At 37.6% G+C, this 23,086-nt stretch overlaps 1 protein-coding gene across 1 annotated transcript in view; it reads left to right on the forward strand.

Annotated features, from left to right (window-relative positions):
- LOC129775504 (potassium voltage-gated channel protein Shaw-like) overlaps positions 1-23,086 on the forward strand; it is a 245,201-nt gene that overhangs the window by 174,061 nt on the left and 48,054 nt on the right. The window contains exons 6-8 of the mRNA XM_055780316.1: positions 6,173-6,697; positions 19,811-20,107; positions 20,435-20,644. Coding sequence (XP_055636291.1) covers positions 6,173-6,697; positions 19,811-20,107; positions 20,435-20,644 — 1,032 coding nt within the window. The remainder of the gene's footprint in view (positions 1-6,172; positions 6,698-19,810; positions 20,108-20,434; positions 20,645-23,086) is intronic.

Genomic DNA, 23,086 nt, shown 5'->3' on the forward strand with positions numbered 1-23,086 from the left:
TTGTGAACCGTGCAAAAAAAGAATGCTGCAACAGATTCGAATCAAAATAGAATACAAAAATCGATCATAATTCTATAAACGGTTTGCTTGTTTATAGAATGTGTTATCGCGGATCAAACATATTGATTTGATTGATGATATTGGCAAAAAATTATCATCGCCTCAGGGCTACAAGTTCACAAGTACAAGCAGTGGAACGAATGATGCCAACAATTTGTGCTGGTGATATTTTTTTTGATAGTGTACATTTCTTTTCATAGTTTATAGAACAGATCTAACAGTATAGATATGTTTTCGACTCTGTTCAATTATATTGTTTTTATATCGAGTATATTCTGATATACATTGACATTTGAAAAAAAAATATTGGAGGTTGTGTCCAAGACACGACCGCATTGTTGACTTAGAACTAGGCTGTAGTTTAATTCAAGTCGCTTGTTTATAACTGCGAATATTATTTCATAATGCTACGAAATTTTAGAAATAAACATTCTACCAGTTTGGTCGTTCTGAAATATTTTATTTTGAAATTTTTTGTTTGACTCCTACTTCACCATAGCTTCAGTTCAATACATTGATGCAATGTTAAAGGCACCAACGAAATCTTTATGATGACGGAAAACAAACAATGTCAACTGCTTGGAAAAAGGCTGAATATTTGCCTCAGCAGAGATTCATACCCTAGCGCAAATATTTCCCTCCCGCTATCTTCCCTTCATGACTTTTTGCCCTTTTTGTTAATATTGCCGGTCTAGGTCAGCTTAGCTGTCATCTTTTGTGGAGCGAGTTTTGCTACCGTCATGCGAAACCAAATCACAGACAACATTCCAGAACATTTATTTTCTTGGTGAGCTGACGATAGCTTAGCTTGATGATTCCCCATACAATTGTGTAGCTCACAACCTCAATGCAATGGCGTCAGTTTGATGTAATGATTGCAATGCTAGAGACATCAACGAGTCAGTAATTTGGTCGCGTCCACAGCTCAATCCGAAACCAAGACATGTGAGACTTTAAACTTCTTCAGTTAATTCGTCTTTAACCTTCAAAAAGGCCCTTGGGAAACTTTAGTTTTTCCTCGTAGTATTCCTCCACCCTAATTATCCTGAGAAAGGCATTCGATCCCTCACCGTCCAGCTCGCCCAGCAACGATGTTGAGCAGTCGGTGTCCTCACGAAGAACGAAAGTTTGCCTCAGCGAGATTCACTGTTTATACTCTAGGCAAATATTCCCCTTCATTCTTCTTCATTTCCTTTATTCACGTAGACTTTAAATCTTACGATTTCTCCTTCGTTTCTCGTCGATAAGTTGCCAGTTATTGACAGCTCTGTTCGGGAAAGCACACAAATGGACAGAATAAATGTACAGGGTTTTTCCATTTCGGGCTTCCGAAAGTATACAGCCCTGCGCTGACAACCGTTTGACATAGCTGTCAACCAAAGCGTCATATCGTTAGTTGAATGTCTGTCATTTTACAATATGGATCGTTTTAGCATCGCACAACGTGTTAATTTTGTTAAATTATACTGAAAAAATGATGAAAAACCGGCAAATGTTTTTCGAGCATTACGGAAGGATTTTGGTCGTCATGGACGGCCTACAGAGCACACAATCGCTAATGTGGTGCGTAAATTCGAACAAACTGGATCCGTAGTGGTTATTGTGAAACCTGTGTATCATCGTAATGTGCGTTCGGCCGAAAATATTGCTGCTGTTGCTGCCAGTGTGGAGGATGACCCGAATGTTTCGATTCCACGGCGTGCTCAGCAATTGGGCTTGTCAAACACATCATTGTGGCGAATTTTGCATTTGGACTTGCACCTACATCCATATAAAGTCCAACTGGTACAAAAATTAGAGCGTGGTGACCATGAAATGTGTCGGGCATACGTCGATTGGGTGAACGAACAACAGCAGCAAAATGCTGAATTTTCGCATCAAATTTTCTTCAGCGATGAGACACATTTCGAGCTCGGTGGCTATGTGAACACCCAAAATTTCCGTATATGGGGCTCAAAAAATCCACACGTGATTGTTGAGAGGCCATTGCATCCGCCAAAAGTCACTGTTTGGTGCGCATTATGGTCTGGTGGAGTCATCGGGCCGTATTTCTTTGAAAATGAGGACGGCGCTATGGCCGCATGTTAACCGCTTTTCTTTTGCCACAAATTGAAGATATGGATACGGATGACATGTGGTTTCAGCAGGACGGCGCCACGTACCACACAACACGACCGAAAATGGCCATATTGCGAACGAAATTTGAGGGACGCATAATTTCGCGTTTTGGTGATGCCAATTGGCCGTCCAGATCATGCGATTTGAACCCGCTAGACTTTTTTTGTGGGGTTATTCGAAAGACCGTGTCTATGCCAACTCTCCGCAAACTCTTGAACATTTGAAAGACAACATTCGTGAAGTTATGACCGAGATACCGCCCCATATGTGCCGAAAAGTCATCGAAAATTACCTGTTCCGGATCAAGGTGTGCGAGGAAGGTGGACTAGGTGGACATTTGAATGATGCTGTATTTCACACATAATGGCATAAACCAAACTTTAATTTGAAATAAAAGTTTCATCGAAATTCGAATTCTAAGTGTGTTTTATTTCAATTTACTTTCGGAATTTAAAGTTGGAAAACCCTGTATAAGAAAATGGAAACGCTTAAAGTTTTCATGAATTTTAACTATTTACACACCATGGGATTGTAATGTATAGCATATCAAACAAATCTTAGGGAATCTCCGATTTGTTTTGTATGTAAATCGCCAAAATCCGTTCGCGGCAAAAATAGTTATTAGCGTTAACTTTATTTCATAAAAACGTGACCTGTTTTCTGATTTGGCACCCCTAATGAAAGACGTAGTGGTACGTCAAAAAATAACATGAAATCAGGTTTTAATTCAAATTTTCATCGGTTTATTAATTTTTTTGTTTGTCGATGGTTAATCAAATCTAGTTTCAAATTTGGCTAGTGGTGGTTAGATTACACTCATTAATATTCTAAGCAGTGAAATTTTGGTAAAAAATAAATTAAGTTTGACGACACACTTGAAATATTGCAAAAGGGATCACGACAATCCATCGAAACACATTAGAATACTATTGCATAAGGCCTTAAAAGTTAAACATAATGACTGCTGTTCGATCGGCGTTCGTTATTGATATTAAGTTTGTTTATTATTCATTGGTAATCAAACTCTTGTTATGTGATTTAGAGATAAGTGCCAACTCGAAGCACGTTTTTCTATTTGTGTCGCATGAGAAATCTATCATTAAATAAAAGTTGATGGGTCTGGGCCTAGGGGCACGGACGGGATTTCGACATAGGACTATGATTGTGTGTAGTAATTGTATTTGATTTGAGTTTTTTTTTCCTTTCTTTATTAAAGAGATTTTCAGCCAAAGACTGGTTCATCTCTAATTGATTTGAGTTTTTTCGTTGTTCAAAATCTGTATTTTGACATAGGACTATGTCTTTGATTTCTATATAAGGGGGTCACTCTACGAAAAATGTAACGATTCATTAAGAGTTTTCAAACGCATATTACGCAAAATCGTTATTGCGACATATGTTGTGTTATATACCATTAGACAGGAAATTTATCCACAATTTTTTTGTTTAAAACATGAACAGTGAATATAGTGACGAAAAGTTAACAATTTGACGATTTAAACGGTTATGTTTTCTTCCGATTGCACTAACTATTCGCTTTCCTCTCCGACGCAACGAGCATTTTTTTGCCTAAATTTGGGCGTTAGCTCACAATGTGTGCGTATAATGAATTATTCTCCATTTACCGATAATATGCATTTATTATATTGTCAATCAATTCGTGCTGAAATCACGTTTTATCGTATAGGTCTTGCTACAAACAATTTATGTAAATGTGGTCCAGGATGTCATAATATCGAGCACGTTGTTTGGTTATGTAAAAATGCAATTAATGAATTTAACTGGCTGTTGATTTGAAAGATAGAAAGGGTATACTCACGCATTTCAGATTATGATAACTTGAGTAGTCGCGGTCCTAATATTATGTTCCCCATATATGTCGTCCTCAGAAGCCCGCTTCACTTCCTCGAATGCACTTGTCCATTCTCTTTTTCCTTTCCTATACATAAGAAGAACTTAGCACCCAAATGAGATCAATTCACTACAGCAGCTACACGAACTTCCCAAGAGAGCACTTGGCTAATAAGTTATTACAAATAATGTTCCGCACAACATGACGACGAAGGAGAAAATGCTATTTTTATCTATCATATATTTCTGTAGTCATAAATTTAATTGACTTAGGCTTATACTTATGTAGATCTCAACTATTTAGGCTTGTGTTTAAAAATGATAAATGATAGAATACTGTCTGACTTCTTCTGCATAATTGAAGAAAAGATAGTGGCGGCTTTCATGGTATTTTTGTGTACATTTTTGAACAGAATGTGGTTCCAGATTCTACCACGTTATCTCATCTTACCGGTTAATGGATTAAATGAGAAGAAAAGTTACAGATTTTGGACAATGAAAAAACTCAATTCAAATGAAAATACTACATACAATCACAGTCCTATGTCAAGATTCCGTCCGTGGCCCTACGCCCAGACCCATCAACTTTTTTTCTCTTTGGATTCATCAAATGGAGCCCTGAAATATATCCTTTCTTAATTTTTATTTTGAATTAACTAATTGCATTTTTACATAACCAAACAACATGCTCGATATAATGATATCCACAATTACATGAATTGTTAGTAGCAAGACGTACACGATAAAACGTGAATTGAGCACAAATTGGTTGCACAACAACCTAAACTTCAAACTAATAAAACATTTGTCAACGTTTAACCTTTTGGGCCAAACTCTCGTCAAATATTTGGGGAGAATAGAGTGAAACCATCCAGTATCATCTTCAAGATCATTCCTAGATCATCCCTCCATTGATTCTGCCAACTGATAAATGCCTATTAAGACAAATTGAGAATATTTCATAATACGTATGTAATCGAATTCTGAACTGACGCCGAAGTGTAGGCAAAAAGATTGCTCGTTGCGTTGTGGGGGAAAACGAGTGGTTAGTAGAATCGAAATAACATACCCATGTTAAACGTCAAATTGTTAACTTATTTTTACTTTATTCACTGTTCGTGTCTTAAGCAAAAAAAATGCTGGATAAATTCCGCCATTTACGATTTCTATTACACAATCTCACTCCAACCAGCGAGTAGTCAATAGTCTTCCTTAATGGTTTTGCTTGACACGAAGTGTGAAAGCATATTCGCTTCGAAGGGTTGATAATGTCGGAAGAGGAACTCGTCGGGAGTGTTGTAAACGGTCGACATTTTTGGCGGCCATCACATACTGCCCTTGCGAAAATGTTACGGATCAATATGTACTGTGAACGTGACTGAGAATGCATCGCTCGGCTCCAACAATCACATCAGACATAAATGCCCCCCCCCATCCCTTTCCCCTTGAGAGAGGGGGGAGGAGTATCTAACCACCATTGATTCATTTATTGCACCCTAAAACCTCCAAATGGCAAATTTCATTTCTTTTGTTCGATTAATTCTCCAGTAATGCATAAATTTGTATTTCATTTGTATGGCAGCCCCCCCTTAGAGAGGGGGAGGGGTCTCAAACTATCATGAAAACCTTCCCCGGCCCCAAAACCCCCTACATACCAATTTTCATGTCGATCGGTTCAGTAGTTCTCGAGTCCATAAGAATCAGGCAGACAGACAGACAGACAGAAATCCATTTTTATATATATAGATATATAGTTCGGCCAATTATTTCGAAAACCAGTAAGAAACTGTAAGAAACTGTAAGAAACTGCTTTTAAGTTTTGGAAAACATGAGATCCAAAGATACAATTGATATTCTTCTAACATGTCTGTCTTAACCCCATTTCCCCTAAACCTAATACTTCACCCACACTAAAATTATCAAATGCAACAGGTAAGACTTTCATGGCAGCGTTACGTTTCATTCCGAATCGCTTGAATCATGAACTAGAGAAGAGTAGCTATACGATGATGATGTTTGAACATTCCATTTACTCTCCTGAGAACCGTCCAAATGGGTCATTTATTGAGAAAACTGTTATTATCAATCACATGTTTCAAATCTCGTCAAATGAAATAAATATTTTCACACCTCTTCTCCACAGATCGTCGCCGGAATATCGGTCTTCTTCATCTGCATTTCTGTGATATCGTTCTGTCTTAAGACACACCCGGGACTCCGCGTGGAAATCCCGGCCATCCTAAACATCTCGACCAACGCTAGCGCAATCCTAGCGAATACCACAGGCATCGGGGGCTTCCTGCCTGTTGGTCTGCTCGACAGTAGCATCAGTTGTGGTGGTGGTGTTGGCGGTATTGGCGGTGGTACTGGTGGTAGTGGAACGGACCCACCAACGGAGCGGATACCACCGCTCGCGGTCACCCAATCCGAGCCCAGCACCCGACCGGATAGTCCGACCGGTTCCAGTGATGACAGCAATGGCGCCACCAGTGGTTTGTACCAGCGCCCGGGCCGTTTCATATCCTCCGCTTATCGGATGCAGTCCGGCAAGGGGGCAAACATCGTCGATAATTGGCAGGAGACTTACGGTCAACCGCACGAAGCGTTTTTCTACGTGGAACTGGTCTGTAACGTTTGGTTCATCATCGAGCTGACGGTTAGGCTTGTGGTAAGTGCACAAATATATATATGGCAGCTGCGAAAACAGCATCAGCTAGAGTTTAGATTAGTGCTCGGGGCGAGTGCTTCAAACCGAGACATTATTTGCGACCACCTCACGACGCCTTTGGATGCTGTGTCTTTGCATTGTACAGCGCAAGCAGAGCAACATTCGAAGTCGTGTGATGATACCGAGTATTTTCTCACTCGAGGAATAATTCATAACCACATTGTTCATCCCCCCTTATACATAACTATGTGCATAACGCGTTTTCTGTTCTTCGTCGCATGCGCTCACTTCCGATGCATGGGGAGCGGAAATGGGAAAGTGCCACAGCGAGCGAACTGTTCAATTTTCCAATTCGTTTGCCATCTGAGAACATGTCGCAGTTTTTGTGAACAACTTTCTTCTTTTGCCCGCTTGATACTTGTTCTTCGCAAACGAATTTCTTGACTTTTTTCTTGGATGTGGAACATATGGAAATTGAATGAAAAAAGAGACGATATGTCATAAGATCATGCGAATATAAAGTGTCGCATTTTGCAATTTTCTCCCTAAATGGTGTGTGGTTTTTCGGAATTAATATCCGAATGACCTCTTTCTCTTTCAAAAAAGAAGTCTTCCACAACATGGAACCGGAATTCAAGTATGAAACAGCAGTTTCTGCATAATTATTCACCCTTAATGAAACCAAATACATTGTAAAATTACAATGAAGTGTTAATATTAGCTCAATGCTCGTACAAATAAACCCACCAATGCAAACGATTCAACTCCGTTCGTATGTGTCTAGGATCAGCTAAAAGTGCTGTAAAACGGCCATAAATCATTCGCAAGTCATTGAAATAAACGACGCATATAAAACATTACGACTCCCCAGGCCCGGGGGGACGGCGCCCTGACGCAACAAACGTTTCTTCCTACGCTTCCATAATGATTGAAATCGAGTTGATCCCGTCAGGATCCTATTTTATCACCAAAGTGTACAAGTGTTTGGACACTTTATCGATATTTCCCGTATCTTCCCACTTACATACAGATATTTTAGCAGCCGAGCGAGCCATTCCGTCGGTGTCGACCTTGAAGCCTCGGAACGTGTGTTCTTGGTGGGCCGGTGTAAAAGCGAGGCTTTATGCGGTAGACGATACTCCCCGGAGTAATATTTCCGGAGCACTGGCGAGTGGCACGTTCGGCGCATTAATCCTCGAAAGTTGGTCCTGGTTCGATGGGAGAGCGCTCACAGCAAACGTCCATCCCGGCTGCTGGGTGGGTACACGGTCGAATCATCTATTTCAATGAGTACTTGGTAATTTATTTCATGAATCTGATCCTGGCGGCGGCAAGGATTTTTCACTTTCGGCTATGATAATACGTCATCGCTGTACGTGAGTGCCGATTCGTTGTGGATTCGGCTAGAAATGGGAGACCGTTCGTTCGTGCCGTTTGGTTTGTAAAAATTGTGTATTTAAATTTATAGCCCTACAGCTTCGAGATTCATGCTGACCACCAGGACAGCATCCGGAGGAGGCTGTTAGATTTGTGTGGCAAGCTACAAGGGTACGAGCTGGTGATTACACTCGGTTCAATTTGCACCGTCAGCAGTGTTTTGCTTCCGACGGTTGACAAGGGTAAAGTGGCATGTTTTCACACCAAGTGCTTCGTGTGTCTCCGTCAGCACATAACCAGGGGAGCCTTGTCGCACCCAAGCAATGATTCTTCTCGTATTTGTGGTGCAATAATGGGGTGTAATGGTTCAGATGATGTCCTTGTCCCGAAGAGGACTTGTTGTCAATGCTGGTCAACTGAAGTTTATGCGTGTTTGGTTGGAGGACAGCATCTCTTCAAGTGTACATTTCATGAGTATTCGTTAGGTTCCATTCACTGGAAACCACATGGGATTCTCACGATTGAGGCTGAGATTTAGAAACGATGTTACGGCTGACAGTAGTCAATTTAGAATGTCATGCCAGTTATCGATTAATTTGTCGCATTCGGAACAGATTATATATTACACGTTGATTTTTTTCATTATACTGAACAAGTGGTTCAGTGGGACGAAAGACGAAGCCAACAGACCATAAGCTTAGTTACACTTACCACATTTTATCAAATTAAGCACATTTCGATTCAGGGCATTTTCGTTGAATTGTTACGTTGTTGGAGAATATTTCATCATAAGAAAATTATCATCAAAGGTAATGACTAATGAATCATGAAGAGCTTATTTATAGGTAATGATCCATTTATCGGACATGCTGAAATATACTCCTTTTGCCTAAGACCAACCACCGAATGGTTCAAATGCATATACAGGTCGGACGCGATTATATACAGACTCGATTATATGTGATTCGATTATATACAATTTTGGACTCGATTATATCCAGTTTGAAAATTCTTTTTTTATATATTTCAAATACAACTTATTTCAAGGAGAAATGTAAGCTTTCAACGTTAAGTTGAATTTTAAGTGGCTGTAACATGTACAGTAGGGTAAAAATCGTGATTTTTGAAGATATTACTTGAATTTTCACCAGGAATTGTTTATATCGATATTCCAGCCAAATTAAGAAGAATAAAAGTTAGGTGTCACAGAACAAATTGTAGAGCGGTTAGGAAGCTTCAATTTAATTGATAGAAACAATCTAGTTTTTTATATAAATTTTGAGGATAAAATTAATAATAACACTTTAAAAATTATTTAAGTTTTAAGTTTTTCACTTCCAAAATGTTATTAAAACCCACTAATTGAGTTGTTCCACTACTATAACCTGTACTAAATTTTCTCATATTTTAAATGAAAGCATCAGAATCGTCTTCCTTAGCGTACATTTTGATGTAGAGCTAGTTTGAGGCCAGAGAGTCCGAAACAAAAAAAAAGTCCTATAACTCTGTCATTGTTGAAATTCGAACATATGCGTGGAAGGATTTTTTTCATCAAATATTATCGTCTATCACCTCCTAAGAGAACCTGGATAAAATTTTCTCAACTCGATTATACATGATTCAATTATATACAGTAAAAAGGAATCAGAAACTCTATATAATCGAGTCCGCCCTGTATTAAATTAAATTAGTTTTACAAGAACCATTTCATTTCAATTCTAATTAATCATTGTACGTATTTGAATAGAACAAATCTTAATCCGTATTGATAGCTACACAAAAAAATCCTCTCATTAATCTCGTGTCAATACAGGAAGTACGAAAAATCAAGAGATTAGGCCCCCAAAACAAGAAAGGGCAATAAATCATCCGGACTAGTTCACATTTAACCACATGTAAATATCTTGTAGCCTCTTTCATCGTAGCATCCTTTAGTTTGAAGCTCAATCGTCCACAAGAACCTTTATTTATTCCCTTATGTTAGTTGTGCCGATAAGCTCCGGTCAGATGATAGAAAACACGCTGTGAAATGTTGATGATGATGATGACGGTGATGGCTCACCGCATACCCCTACAATGGTTAGTCCAGGAACCCCAAACGCGTTCAAGGTTCAATCTTTCGTAGACAACGCTGGTTTTTTTTAACAACCTACAAAACAATAAACAAAATCATCATCAGCGGTCATCATCATAGAAAATGGCAGGAAATGGAGATACTTGGGTTTCTCTTTGCAAACAATGAATGTCAACAACCCACAAAATTTGGTTAAGATCGGCCCACATGCATTTTATAGTTGGATTGGCTTGTTGTCAGTCAAAAACATTGACAACACCGGGCTTTTTGCTGTTTCGGACTGTTGAACATTATTGATAAATAATCAAGCATACAAATAATATTTCTTCTATTTTTTGTCAACAATAATTGAACTTCAATTCCAGAATATAGAATATTAACTTATTTCGACTTCCGGTTTGTTGATAATAGTATGGTATGACAAAAAATATGAAAAACCTATACCATATGGCTATTGGGTGTCTTACCAGCGGAAATCGAATATCGTATTCTGATGCCATGCTGGAATCGAGGATGGTGACTTACGGTTCGTTAAAAACTAAAAGACCGGATGGAAACCCACAATACGATCGGCAATATCCAAGAGTACACGAAAAAGAATGAAAAAAGAGAATAAAGTTTGATAGTGAGCAGCAGTGCCGAAAATATTCACGTTCACGACATTCAAATACGGCGAATTTCAGCCTGCCTTGTATTGATAACTTACTGCTCAAGCGAGAGTCGATAAACATGAAACAACACTATCAATGAACACCAGTGGACTGAACATCAACGTCAGCTTGCCATGAAGTTCATTTTTCATTTGCATCTTCATTTTGGTCATGATATTCGGATCGTCGAATATGAGGATCATTGCGTGTTAGCGTGAATGTGAATGTTTATCGAAAGTTTCTGGTAGCAAAATCAAATGCGTTCCCCTCGGTAGTGAGCGCCACTCGATGAACCAGGCATGTCATTGATGGCCAGCGCTAGAGTGAACGTGTTAAATAATCACGATCAGTTTAGAACCACCTCGACTTTTCCCAAATGACGGCATGTCGTGTACTACAGGTAGTAGGTAGATTCAATCTATATAGCTTATTTTGATGAACATAACATAAGCATTTAAAATTGTCTAGTTTTGTAATCTTTCACAATATGAAAGAACATTGAAATCATTTTCCATACATGCCAAACATATTTCTTCTCTGTTTTTGAAGCAATGAAAACGCAAAATAGCGCTAAAACGCTAGAATGAAGAGAGAGCCAGAAAAAAGTCACCGTTCCTGAGATACAAAGGGAGGTAGGTTCCGGACCATCGGTTGTGTTAGGACCACCTTCCCCTATAGGATGGACTTTTGGAAGAGGAAGGGGAAGTATTCAGAAAACAGTAACAATAGTATATAGCTTACTACAATACGGTGATATTCTTTTTGTTTGTATTTAGTGACTTTCGACACTTTTGGCTGCTTTCTTTTCTTCCAGTTTTGGAAGAATGTTGGGAGTGAGTACTGAACTCGTGATCTTTAGCGTGAGAGGTACGGATGTTACCACTACGTCAGATCGCCTCCACTAAGTGAAATTTTTATTTGATACAATTAATTGATTGGGTGACGTGACAACATTTTGTTGAGACTGTTTTTTTTTCGTACAGAGCGCGTTGTCAAGTCACCCTATGCCTGCCGATTTTTGCAAAGTTCTTGTGAGTTTTTGAAAAACTGATTATACGTGAATCCACTTTCATCTTTTGATGATAAATCATAGAGCAAAGTTAATTTGTATATGTTTTAAAACGGAACTGAAAATACAATATTAATATTCAAAAGTCGGAAACCGCAAAAAGCCAAAAATTCTTGTAGGAATGTTTTACTCAATTTTACTTTGACATCGTTTACTATTTGGAAATCGTGTGATTTATACATGAAAACGAGAAAAAAAACTTGTACGAGAAAACTCGTGAGCGGTCCGCAATGTGTTAAGTTGAATGTGAGTTCCATGTCAAAAATAACACGAATACAATCAAAACAAAATCCACATTCGTCTGATCTGATACTATGTGACGTTTTCCATATGTTGTGAACTATGATGAATTCGTTTTAATGGTGAACCGTCATTTTATTTATGCCAAATGCTACCGTGAGTAGTCAAAAATGGCTCGTCGAATACATCATACGATTTTCTACGATAAAGGCGGAAGCGCAGATGTGAACAATGTTTGAGGTCCTGGTACACTGCCCATGTTAGTATAGGAGACGTAAACGACAAAATGAACAAAATCGACTTTTTCGCTGTTTCGCATTCTACACAATGTAATACGTTTGTTCAACATGCAAACAAACATTTTTTGTTCGGAAACATTTGTGAAATTTTGAAAAAACGTTTCCGAAAAATCACTGTTTGTCCGCATAACAGACGTAGCTCCATACAGCTTTCAAACATCATTCGAGAATCAACAATTATCAGTATAATGTGCTATAAGCTAAATCTAAATTTTAATCACATTCTTTGTAGAATCCAAACATGTCTGTCACGATAGTGTATTATCACTTAGTCTTTCCTAATAGATGAATATAAGAAACCATTGAAACGCTGCTCATATAATTATTATTTTCTGCACACGATGAACAAAGAGAAGCAATTGTGTTTTTTAATGTTGTAATTACCTAAATTTCTGCATTTGAATCTTCAAGTAGATAAAGAAACAATCAGATCAGTAGTAAAATTAAAATAATATTGGTTCTTAGCATTATAACTCCTCGGATTCAACATTGAATTATTCCACATACTCAGCATTTATTGGTACCATTGGAGTAAGTCACTCCATCATCTTTATGCGATTGATCGTGATATCGGTAAATCATATTGCTAAAATTATCAACATTGCAGATTGCTTTTACAAATTCAATTAATTGAAAAAACACAAACCTGCTGTTCTTATCATATCCCAGAGCATTCTTCAGGAAAAAAAAAACTATCATAGACTCGCAACAAATCAAGAGCACCTTTTCCAGACATTTCACTAAATTTCTTCCAAACCTTTTTGATTTTATACTATAACAACTGAAACTACCGACGGAGACGTTTTGACTATTATCGGAATTGTAAATACTAACGCTACAAACAGAACAACCTAATGATTACGTCTAGCTATGCGGACAAATGTTCATTGAAACGATTGATTGTCCGCATAAATAGACGCAAGCGTTTTCCAAATAGAAAAAGAAATGTTATAATCCGCAAAATCACCTAGGCCCTCTTTTTGCCTATAATATCCTTCAACTGGACAGATAATTTCATCGGAAATTTAAAGGCCAAAAAACAACAAAAATGCGTTTTCCCAACACTAATGGTGTTGTCGATTACGTCTCCTATGCAATCATGGGCAGTACAGTAAAAGTTAATTACGCGTAATTTGGAGTTCGTCGATTCCGTTTCGACAATGTTGATGTCAAGTATGAACTATGGTCGGTCTTTGATAATTGAGGAGAAGATAATAGAAATCGTTATATGTGACCATAATGTAAGCACAATTTCAATTGTCTAGAAGCTAAACATTCCACAATAAATTGTTTGGAACCCTCTTCAATAGGGCTGAATACAAATTTGAGCTCGGTGTATAGGTGCAATACGAAGCAAACAAAATCATCATAGGCTGAACATTAGGGTGCCAATGAATGTATGGGAAAAAAATCGACCCTAAAATACCCTATACAAAATGTATACCACCTCGAAAAAACACCCTATGCCAAATTTCAGCTCAATCGGACTTGAGGAAGAGTGGCGCAAAGCGGTTTTTCATACCAAATGTCTTAAAACTGCATGAAACGTTGAGATCTAGTGTCATCTCGAAATTTTTTTTTGTCAAAAATCGCCACTCTGGGACTTAGTTTTTTTCGGTATGCGAAACTAAAAGTATGGTTTAGGGTGCCAATAAAAATAGTTATCTCGATTTTTCATTCGGAACTTGCTACGAAATGTTGATTTGCACGATAACATACCCAATGCAAAATATTAGCTCATTCGGACTTCATTTACTGGTGTTGCAGACGTTAAAATTTTAGTTTTTTGAAAAACAAAAAATCCCAGAAAGTCCCAGAGTGCCGATTTTTGACAAAAGAAAAATTCAAGATGACACTAGATCTCGACGTTTCATGCCATTTTAAGACATTTGGTATAAAAAAAAAATTCGAAAACCCCGATTTCCTTTACTACCCCCTTGGGTGATTATTCCATATTCAAAAAACTCAAACTTTGACCGCTTTGCGACACTCTCCCTTAAGTCCGATTGAGCAGATATTTGGCATAGGGTGTTTTTTCGACGCGGTGAACATTTTTTATGAGGTAACTTTTTGAAATTAGAGATGACAATTTTCATTGGCACCCTACTGAACATCCATCTACGAATCGCTGCTGAATCGCAAAAAAAATCAAGTTATTTCTGATGGTGACTGATAACGAAAAATGGATCACTTACTCAAGTGATCTAAATTGACTTTTGCATTCTTTAATCCCTTCGACCCAAATTCAGTCGTTCTATGCAAATTAGGCAACCTTGCCTCGTCGAAAAATAAACGTCGAAATGATTCATCCGTATGTAGTAATGCTATAGAGTAAATTGCTCATTTTTGCTGTGGCTGTGGTATTATATTGAATGTAATGCAAAGTGTCCGGATTAAAAAGCGTCCGGATACAAAAGAATTACTGTACGTGGAGCAATTTACTCTATATCGTTTGACAGACCCGAGAGCAATTTTGAATTGTTGAAACTTGAATGAAAATTATCACTCGATGACGTTGAAACACATAGAAGACAAAGCCCTGACCCTAACTTAACTTTTTTTTGAATAAATTTCCTCGTATTTCCGCCAAAAGTTTATCCATAACATCATTTGACACACTTTTTGTTCCAAATTTGCTACTTGCTGAGAATGTGTTATTTTTTTACATACAACTCATATTTAATATGTGAGGAGTTGATCAGTAGATAGATTTGGATTTTTTTAGGAAATTACACTATAGATTCCCTCAGGGCGTATTTTGAGGATTAACCAAACTAAAAATACGTGTATGAGGTATAGGTGGAAACAGGTGGTACCGATTCCGACGTGACTTATTTTTTGTTTGTTTGAACAGACACGCTGTAATATCATGCCAATGAACTGCGTTTTGACCTGACAATAGCAAAGACTGTGTCGGCATTGCTCATGATAGCGTGTCGCAAGGTAATGTGTGTGTGTTAACGATTTCAGATTATTGTTTTTTCTTGCGCATGTATGAATGGACGTGCGATGAAGCGGACATAGCGCCATCTGTCTGTTAAATGTTATCTGTAAATAAACCATGAAAATCCTTGAAAAACCTTGAAAAATGAACGGTTATATTATTTGTATATTGTTTTTAAATAAAATACTAAAATCGTGTTTAGAAATAGGTGATGGGGATTCACATTGGGCTTATATGTATGGTTTAGGGCCAACTATAAAAAAATAATTATTCAGTTTTTTCCACCCTAATCAGTATTTAATATATGGTAACTCTAGCGGTATTATACATAGTTTACGACCTATTCTCATGGCTACCCAATTTTTTGTGTATAATTTCATCAAAATGGGTCGAGCCGTTTTGGAGGAGTCCGATCACAAACACCGTGACCGTGACACCGTGACTTTTTCCTCTTTTTTTTCAAAAACTGACATTTTTCAAAAATTCATGACTTGTGAACTACTGAATCGATTTAGACGGTCGACATATCAAATTAAAGCTAATTAGCTATATTAGCATTCTTAGAAAAAATGCTGCACTTGCAAGAATTTGAGGTTTCACTTTTTTTTATTAATTTGTTTATTTTTACAGGCTCAGTAACATAAGTTTTAAGGAGCCGAATTCTTGCCATGGTTAGTAAGGTAGAAAATCGATTACTCGCGGTTGACTCGAATTTAGAAGGGTAACATATTTTTCAGGAAAGGGATGGGATATAAGGAAATTATAAAGATGTTGATGATCAAACACAATTCTGAAATCTATTCGTATATCTATATTGTATTTACATTTCAACTTATTATACTGTTTATAGCGAGGGGACCAATTACTCGCAAAGGAAGAAAAGGAGGTATTAAGGATATAGGGACAATCACACACGAAGCTCAATTGCTCTAAGGAAAACATATATTTGGGACATGTAATCAAGGTCTAACCGAGCCAACACATCTCTCATCAGCACATTGGGTTGTCTTCCTCGAGCCCGAAGGGAGCTTTCTAAATTCGATCTGGCGACCAGATACATCTCGCACGACCAAACAACGTGTTCGATATCGTTATTGATTGTATTGGTTGTTTGTAGTTTTCATGGTCTCGCCTACTAGCATACTAGCTAGCCTTTTTTTTTTTTTTTTTTGAAAAAATAGCAAACTAGCCAATTAATTGGAATAAACATACATCCAGCCAAATCGCACAGAAATATTGAACGAAAACTGAAAACATGTTAGCTTTGAGAAATCATAACTTAAAAACGAAAAACAACACCTCTCTGGTATTCGGATATATTAAGTGGAAAGCTTTCAGATTTTCTCAGCTTTCAGAAAAAAATATGAAAAAGTATGGCGCCCTTGGTCCCGAAACGATGTTAGCTATAATTAGCAAATATAATAAATAATTACGGAAGAAAAATCCATTTTAATTCAGAGTGTTATATTTTTCATAGAATTCTAGCTCATTGGCTTTAATTCGATATATTTGAATCGGTCTAGTAGATCAAAAGTTATGATTTTTTGTAGTAGAAAAAATGTAAAAAAAATATTTTTCGGACCATTGATTAACTTTGAAAAATCATAACTTAAAAACGAAAACAAACGCCTCCCTGGTTTCGAGATATGTTATGTGTAAAATCCTCAGCTTCCCAGAAAAATATAAAAAAATATAGTGTTTTTGGTCCCAAGACCATGAAAACTATAAAAAACAAATACAATTAATAATAACGAAAACCTAATTCAAAGTTTCTGAGGCTGTAGTATTTTTCCAAAAAAGACCAGCCAATTAGGCTTTAATTCAATATATCGAACATCTGAATTGGTCCAGTGGATCGAAAGTTATGAATTTTAGAAAAAAGTGATTTTTAGCAAAAATGCGAAAAAAAGTAATTTTTCGGACCACCCTAAAATGGAAATGGTCTCCCTAACAAAAAATAAAAAATATATGGGTCTAATAATTTGCGATAATGAGCAAAACTACCAATTTTGACGAAAATCTGAGAACCACTATATCGGTTTGGCATGTAGTGGCTGTATATGCATATAGGAACATATTCAACCCTTTGCGGTCGTTTTACTACTCTCAGCCACCATAGTAAGGAAATATACTAATCTTATACTTTATGCAACAATATATCAGTCCACACTTTTCTGAAAGAATTTGAATGCCTAATGAACTTGTTCGCGAATCAAAACGATGCTCCTATGAATAATAGATAACGGTACTCAGTATCCATGCTGTCACCCATGTCACTGTATGTTCAAACAGAAAGATAAAAGGTGGAAGACGTCCAACTAATTATTTTTGGGATACATGCAAAAACCGGGACTACATTTTGGGGACTGTTTCGAAAGCTATCACACGAAGGAAAATAATAGCATATTTTTATATGAAAATAACACATTAAAACACATTGTTTGGTGAAAACATATACGAAAATAAATGAATCTTGATCATCTTTCATAATCTCACAAGCTATACATATACTGCATATAATCAAGTATATTTCAAGCAAAAATAATTCCGAGCAGTAAAACACCCATGTCCAAATTTTATACGACCGCAAAGGATTAAATAAGAATATGAATATAATCTCTAAATCAAAAAAAAAAATCCACTATTCCAAAATTTGTTAGTACTAAAATGTTTGATGATGTTTTTTTTATAATTTTCAGTATTTTTTTCAAATTTTTATCGGAATCTATTAAGAACTAGCTGACCCGGCAAACTTCGTTCCGCCCACAATTGCTTTTCTGATTCAAATAATTTCGAACACTCACGTTCCCCGAAAATCATTTTCCTGTGCGCGATCTATATTCGCAGCACAGCGCGGACTCGATTATATACAGTTTCTGTTTTCTTTTCACTGTATATAATCGAATCCTGTATATAATCGAGTGAAAAAAAAATTTATTCGTTCGTTTTCGCATATGTTTTTCATTTTTTGAATATAAAAGAGGAATTTGATTTTTGAATAGTCAACCCTTAAAGTCAGAAAACACCTTTCTCACATGAAAAAAAAATTATCCAGATTCGCTCAGGAGGTGATAGACGATCATATTTGATGAAAAAAATCATTCTACACATATGTTCGAATTTCAACAATGACAGAGCTATAGAACTTTAATTTTTTTGGCTTTCGGACTCTGTTGCCTCAAACAGGCTCTACATTACAAAATACGCTACGGAAGTCGATTCTGTTGCTTTCATGTGAAAGATGAGAAAATTTAGTACAGGATATAGTAGTGGAACATCTAAATTGGTGGATTTTAATAACATTTTTGAAGTGAAAAACTTAAAAGTTGATAATTTTTTTTCTAACCGCTCTACAATTTGTTCTTTGTACAATTTGTTTTCAATTTGTTCTTTTGTACCCAACTTCTATCTATCTTAATTTGGCTGCAATATGGATATAAACAATTCCTGGTGAAAATTCAAACAAAATCTTCAAAAATCACAATTTTTACCCCACTGTATATGTAATAGCCACTTAAATTACACCTTGACGTTGAAAGGTTAAATTTCTTCTTGAAATAAGTCATATTTGAAATTTTAAAACATATATTTTTTCCAAACTGTATATAATCGAGTCCAAAATTGTATATAATCGAATCACATATGATCGAGTCTGTATGTAATCGCGTCCCACCTGTATATAATTTCTTCCTTGGCATTTACACAAGACGCGGGCTGATACACTTCAATCCTGATACTGACTGTTCAAATCCGTTGCTCCGTTCATGAGTTAAATGGTGAGGAACGGACACCAAATTATTTTTATTTATATAGATGGTGCGCAATAAATTGAAAAGTACGTTTTTCACCATAGATCCCATGGTGACACACGTAGAGGTTCAAAAAATAGTCAAAATTTCTTATTTAGCACCCTACACAATATTTTCTGAGGATTTGAGGGTACTTTTTTTTTCCTTACCTTAGAGAAATAGGCCCTGAGTGCGTTCTATTTCTCTTGCAATTTATCTTATTCCCCATTATGTATTCTGGAAGGCCATAATTTGTCCTTATTTTCGATCATTTAGTCTTTTCTGCTTACTCGTATTAGCAATGAACTGAATGATAACTGTGATATCATTAAAGAATCTCTCAATAATAGAATAAGTGAATCAAGTGGTCGTAAAATACTTACTTACTTACTTACTTTATCCCGAATCCACCGCGAGTGTCAACAGAAGCGTTCTATTTGGATCTTTTGCTTGTATTTGTGTCACAATTCATCTATATTCATCATTCGTTTCGGGTGATTCTATTTGGAACGTTGTGGCAAACGAATAACCGAGAAAGGTCGTATCATTGTGAAAAGCACTGTACAATGTTCGAATGGATATCTGCACTTTCCAAAATAACATATCACTTCGAAATATACGAAACCGGGGAGAAATTTCAGAAATTGAATTTCCATTATTCAAACTTTTCAGGTCACCCCAAATATAGTGGAGTTCATCAAGTCACCAGTCAACATCATCGATCTGGCGGCCACTCTCAGCTTCTACACCGATGTTTGCCAACGGATGGGCGAACAAACCGGTCTGCTGGAGGCATTCTCCATCGTGCGGATACTGCGGCTGTTCAAGCTGACCAGACACTCCCCTGGGCTGCGAATCCTAATCCACACCTTCAAAGCGTCGGCCCGAGAGTTGACGCTGTTGGTGTTTTTTCTAGTGCTCGGGATAGTGGTCTTCGCCAGTTTGGTTTATTATGCGGAAAAATTGCAGGTAAGCCACAACCACTTGGGACTACAACACTTCCCACATTTCCCTAATTTATAGCCCATTTTCCCTCAATATTATTGCCGCAATGTATTAATCCCAAAATCAATCAGTCGTTCAGCTCGCCGGGAGCTATGCGGAAGGCGGCACGCCTCTCCTCTCTCGGTCGGAACCAAAGCCGAGCTTTAATATCGATTGCGTGCCATCACACCCGACCTGGCTCCCATTAATCTTATCCTCACGTTTGTAGCTGTCTTGTACGGCTCAACTTCTCAGACAGTAGCAGCAGCCGCTTGATATTGCTGACTTTTCGTGTTCTTTTCCCCCCAACAGGATAATCCGGACAATCAGTTCAAGAGCATACCTCTTGGGCTTTGGTGGGCGATTGTCACTATGACCACGGTGGGCTATGGGGACATGGCACCCAAGACGTACGTGGGAATGTTCGTGGGCGCGTTGTGCGCGCTGGCTGGCGTGTTGACCATCGCACTGCCCGTCCCCGTCATCGTGAGCAACTTCTCGATGTTCTACTCCCACACTCAGGTAAGACGGTTGATTTGGTTGTGTGAAATAACTACCACCACGCATGCTGTATCCCGTTGAGGAATTTCATTATTTCAGAAGATTTCCATGAAAGAGATTCATTCTACCCACCAGCAATTACAATAATAGAAAATTGTCTTAACGTATTTACCTTGTTTCAAAAACACATTCGGTGTATTCCACTAATTCTCTTCGCGCGTTGCATAAACGCTATCAAGACTGTTTTCCCGTCCCGAATCTACACAACAATGGCAAACCAACTTCTTCCATTTAGCTTCAACAAAGCTGCGGTATTAAAATTTCATTTCATACCGTTAGAAACGAACGCACGTGGAAGGGGAGGCCGTCGCCAGGATAAAACAGGAAAGCATTACTACACAATGCTGGCAAATGATCGTTCGAGGATGAAGTGAATGGGAAAACACAACAACAACAACAACAGACATGGGATGCATTTGTTGCCATTTCGAATTGTCGATCCAGCAGTGGAAGGTGCGGGAGGAAGTCAGGAGGATTATGTAAAAACTCAATTGTCTAAATTAAAATTGCAAAATACATGTGGGGGAAACGTGAATTGGTGGAAAATCGGCTGGGGATGAAGGTGGAGAAAAACAAGTTTATGCTTTGAGAATCGTTCGAACATTCATCTGCTGTAGGGGTGGAAAGTGTACAAGAAGCTGTCACCTTTTCTTCCGTAGGAAGAATAGAAGTAGATCTAAACGGAGCAATTCTGCTTCGGGAACCAAGAAACATTCAGTGCAGTGCTTATAAGGCATTCAATTGAAATTGAATTTGTGTTGTTGTCTTCCGTATTCGAGGTGGGGTACAGTATCGATTATTATCTCATTAGACGATTGAAGTGCGAAAGCTGGTTGTTGTTGAATAATTGCTATAGGACTGAAATCCTATTCAATTAGTTTTGCAAAATTCAGGTGAAATTTCAATGAAATATTGAATCATGGTTTTATTCACTTACTGTTCATAAAAAAACTCTATTTATGGAAACATGAGGCATCAAAGATTTTTTTTTGAAAACACAATTTTCAATGGGGTTCTATACAATCATCGGAATAATGTGAATGTTCCGCTGAACATGATCATACGGTCGATCAGTAGTGTATAAATAGTTTTTCGATTGATTCAGAAAGCATCTTTGATGACTTTGTTTATATTCATCGAACAAATCCGGATCGTTGTTGATTCGTCCTTGAAGTTGTGGGATTTGTAGAATGTTTAACAGATTTTCACTATTGACTGCAGTTTTCGGAGTAACTAAATCAAGCGCTTCGTCAGGAAGATCGTTGGCAATTCCTTGGTTTCTCAGAGATTTTTGAAAAAAATAGTGTTGGCGCTTGCCAATGTAGTCCTACGTTGTGTTATTTTTTACAGCTCACTCCGTAGCAGCAGAAGCAGCAGACGACGCAGGTAAGTAAAACGTTTTTCTTTCCAGGTTCTTCAGCAGCAGCAGGACGGTGAAGAGCGAGGGAGATAAGCAGCAGCGCACGAATGTCGAATTCCAGCAACTTCCAGGTGAGTATGTACAAACAGGTAAGTATTTTATTTCTCTACATATAACTTTTTCACAGGATACAAAATTCCCTATCGAGCTTTATCACTGCTCTGATCTGCTTACAAAGTGGAACTGACTTGATACGGTTCGGTTGACTCGGTATTAACCACAATCGTTATCAGTCATACAAATCGGGCTGCCAGAAAAGCGAGATAAAAATCTCGTCTAAACCGCGCCCGCTAGCACGGGCTATGGCATTGGCACAAAATAAGTACTAGATTCAACAAAAAGATCTCTTCGATTGTGAGGATTTTGCTTGTAACAATTTGTGTTTCTCAATCGTTCTTAATCAGATGCCACAGCTGTCATGAGCAATACCGACACAGCCTTTGCTATTGCCGGACCAAAACGCAATGTATTTTCATAACATTACAGCACGTGTTCAAACAAAAATGATGTCTTCCATGGTCTTTATTACAACATTTAACGTATCCGGTCCCACATGTGATAGATGCATTCAGTTAAATTACAGAAACGCCCCATATACATATTTTTAGTATGGTGGTGGTGGACAAAATACGCCCTGAGGAATCAATAGTGTACTTTCCTTGACAATTCCAGATCTGTCCGACTCAAGTAGAAACGAGATGTGCAAACATAGCTTCGTGTTCCATTTCTGTGAAGCGAAAATGATAATAGATTTTCGGGTGTAACAAACACGCTTTTAAAACAAAAATTATAAATGGAAACTAGCTCTCCCGTATCAAATATGTGTACTATGTAACACAGTAACACATAATTTGCAATTGAAAAAAATCTTGAACGATAGTTGTGTCTGATAATAATTTTATATCATGGACAAAATTTTGATTGAAATGCAAGGTTGTTTAGAAAAATGGTTAAGTTAGGGTCCGGACTATGTCTCTCGAGTA

This window comes from Toxorhynchites rutilus, chromosome 3 (assembly GCF_029784135.1).
Source record: "Toxorhynchites rutilus septentrionalis strain SRP chromosome 3, ASM2978413v1, whole genome shotgun sequence".
Taxonomy (NCBI): domain Eukaryota; kingdom Metazoa; phylum Arthropoda; class Insecta; order Diptera; family Culicidae; genus Toxorhynchites; species Toxorhynchites rutilus.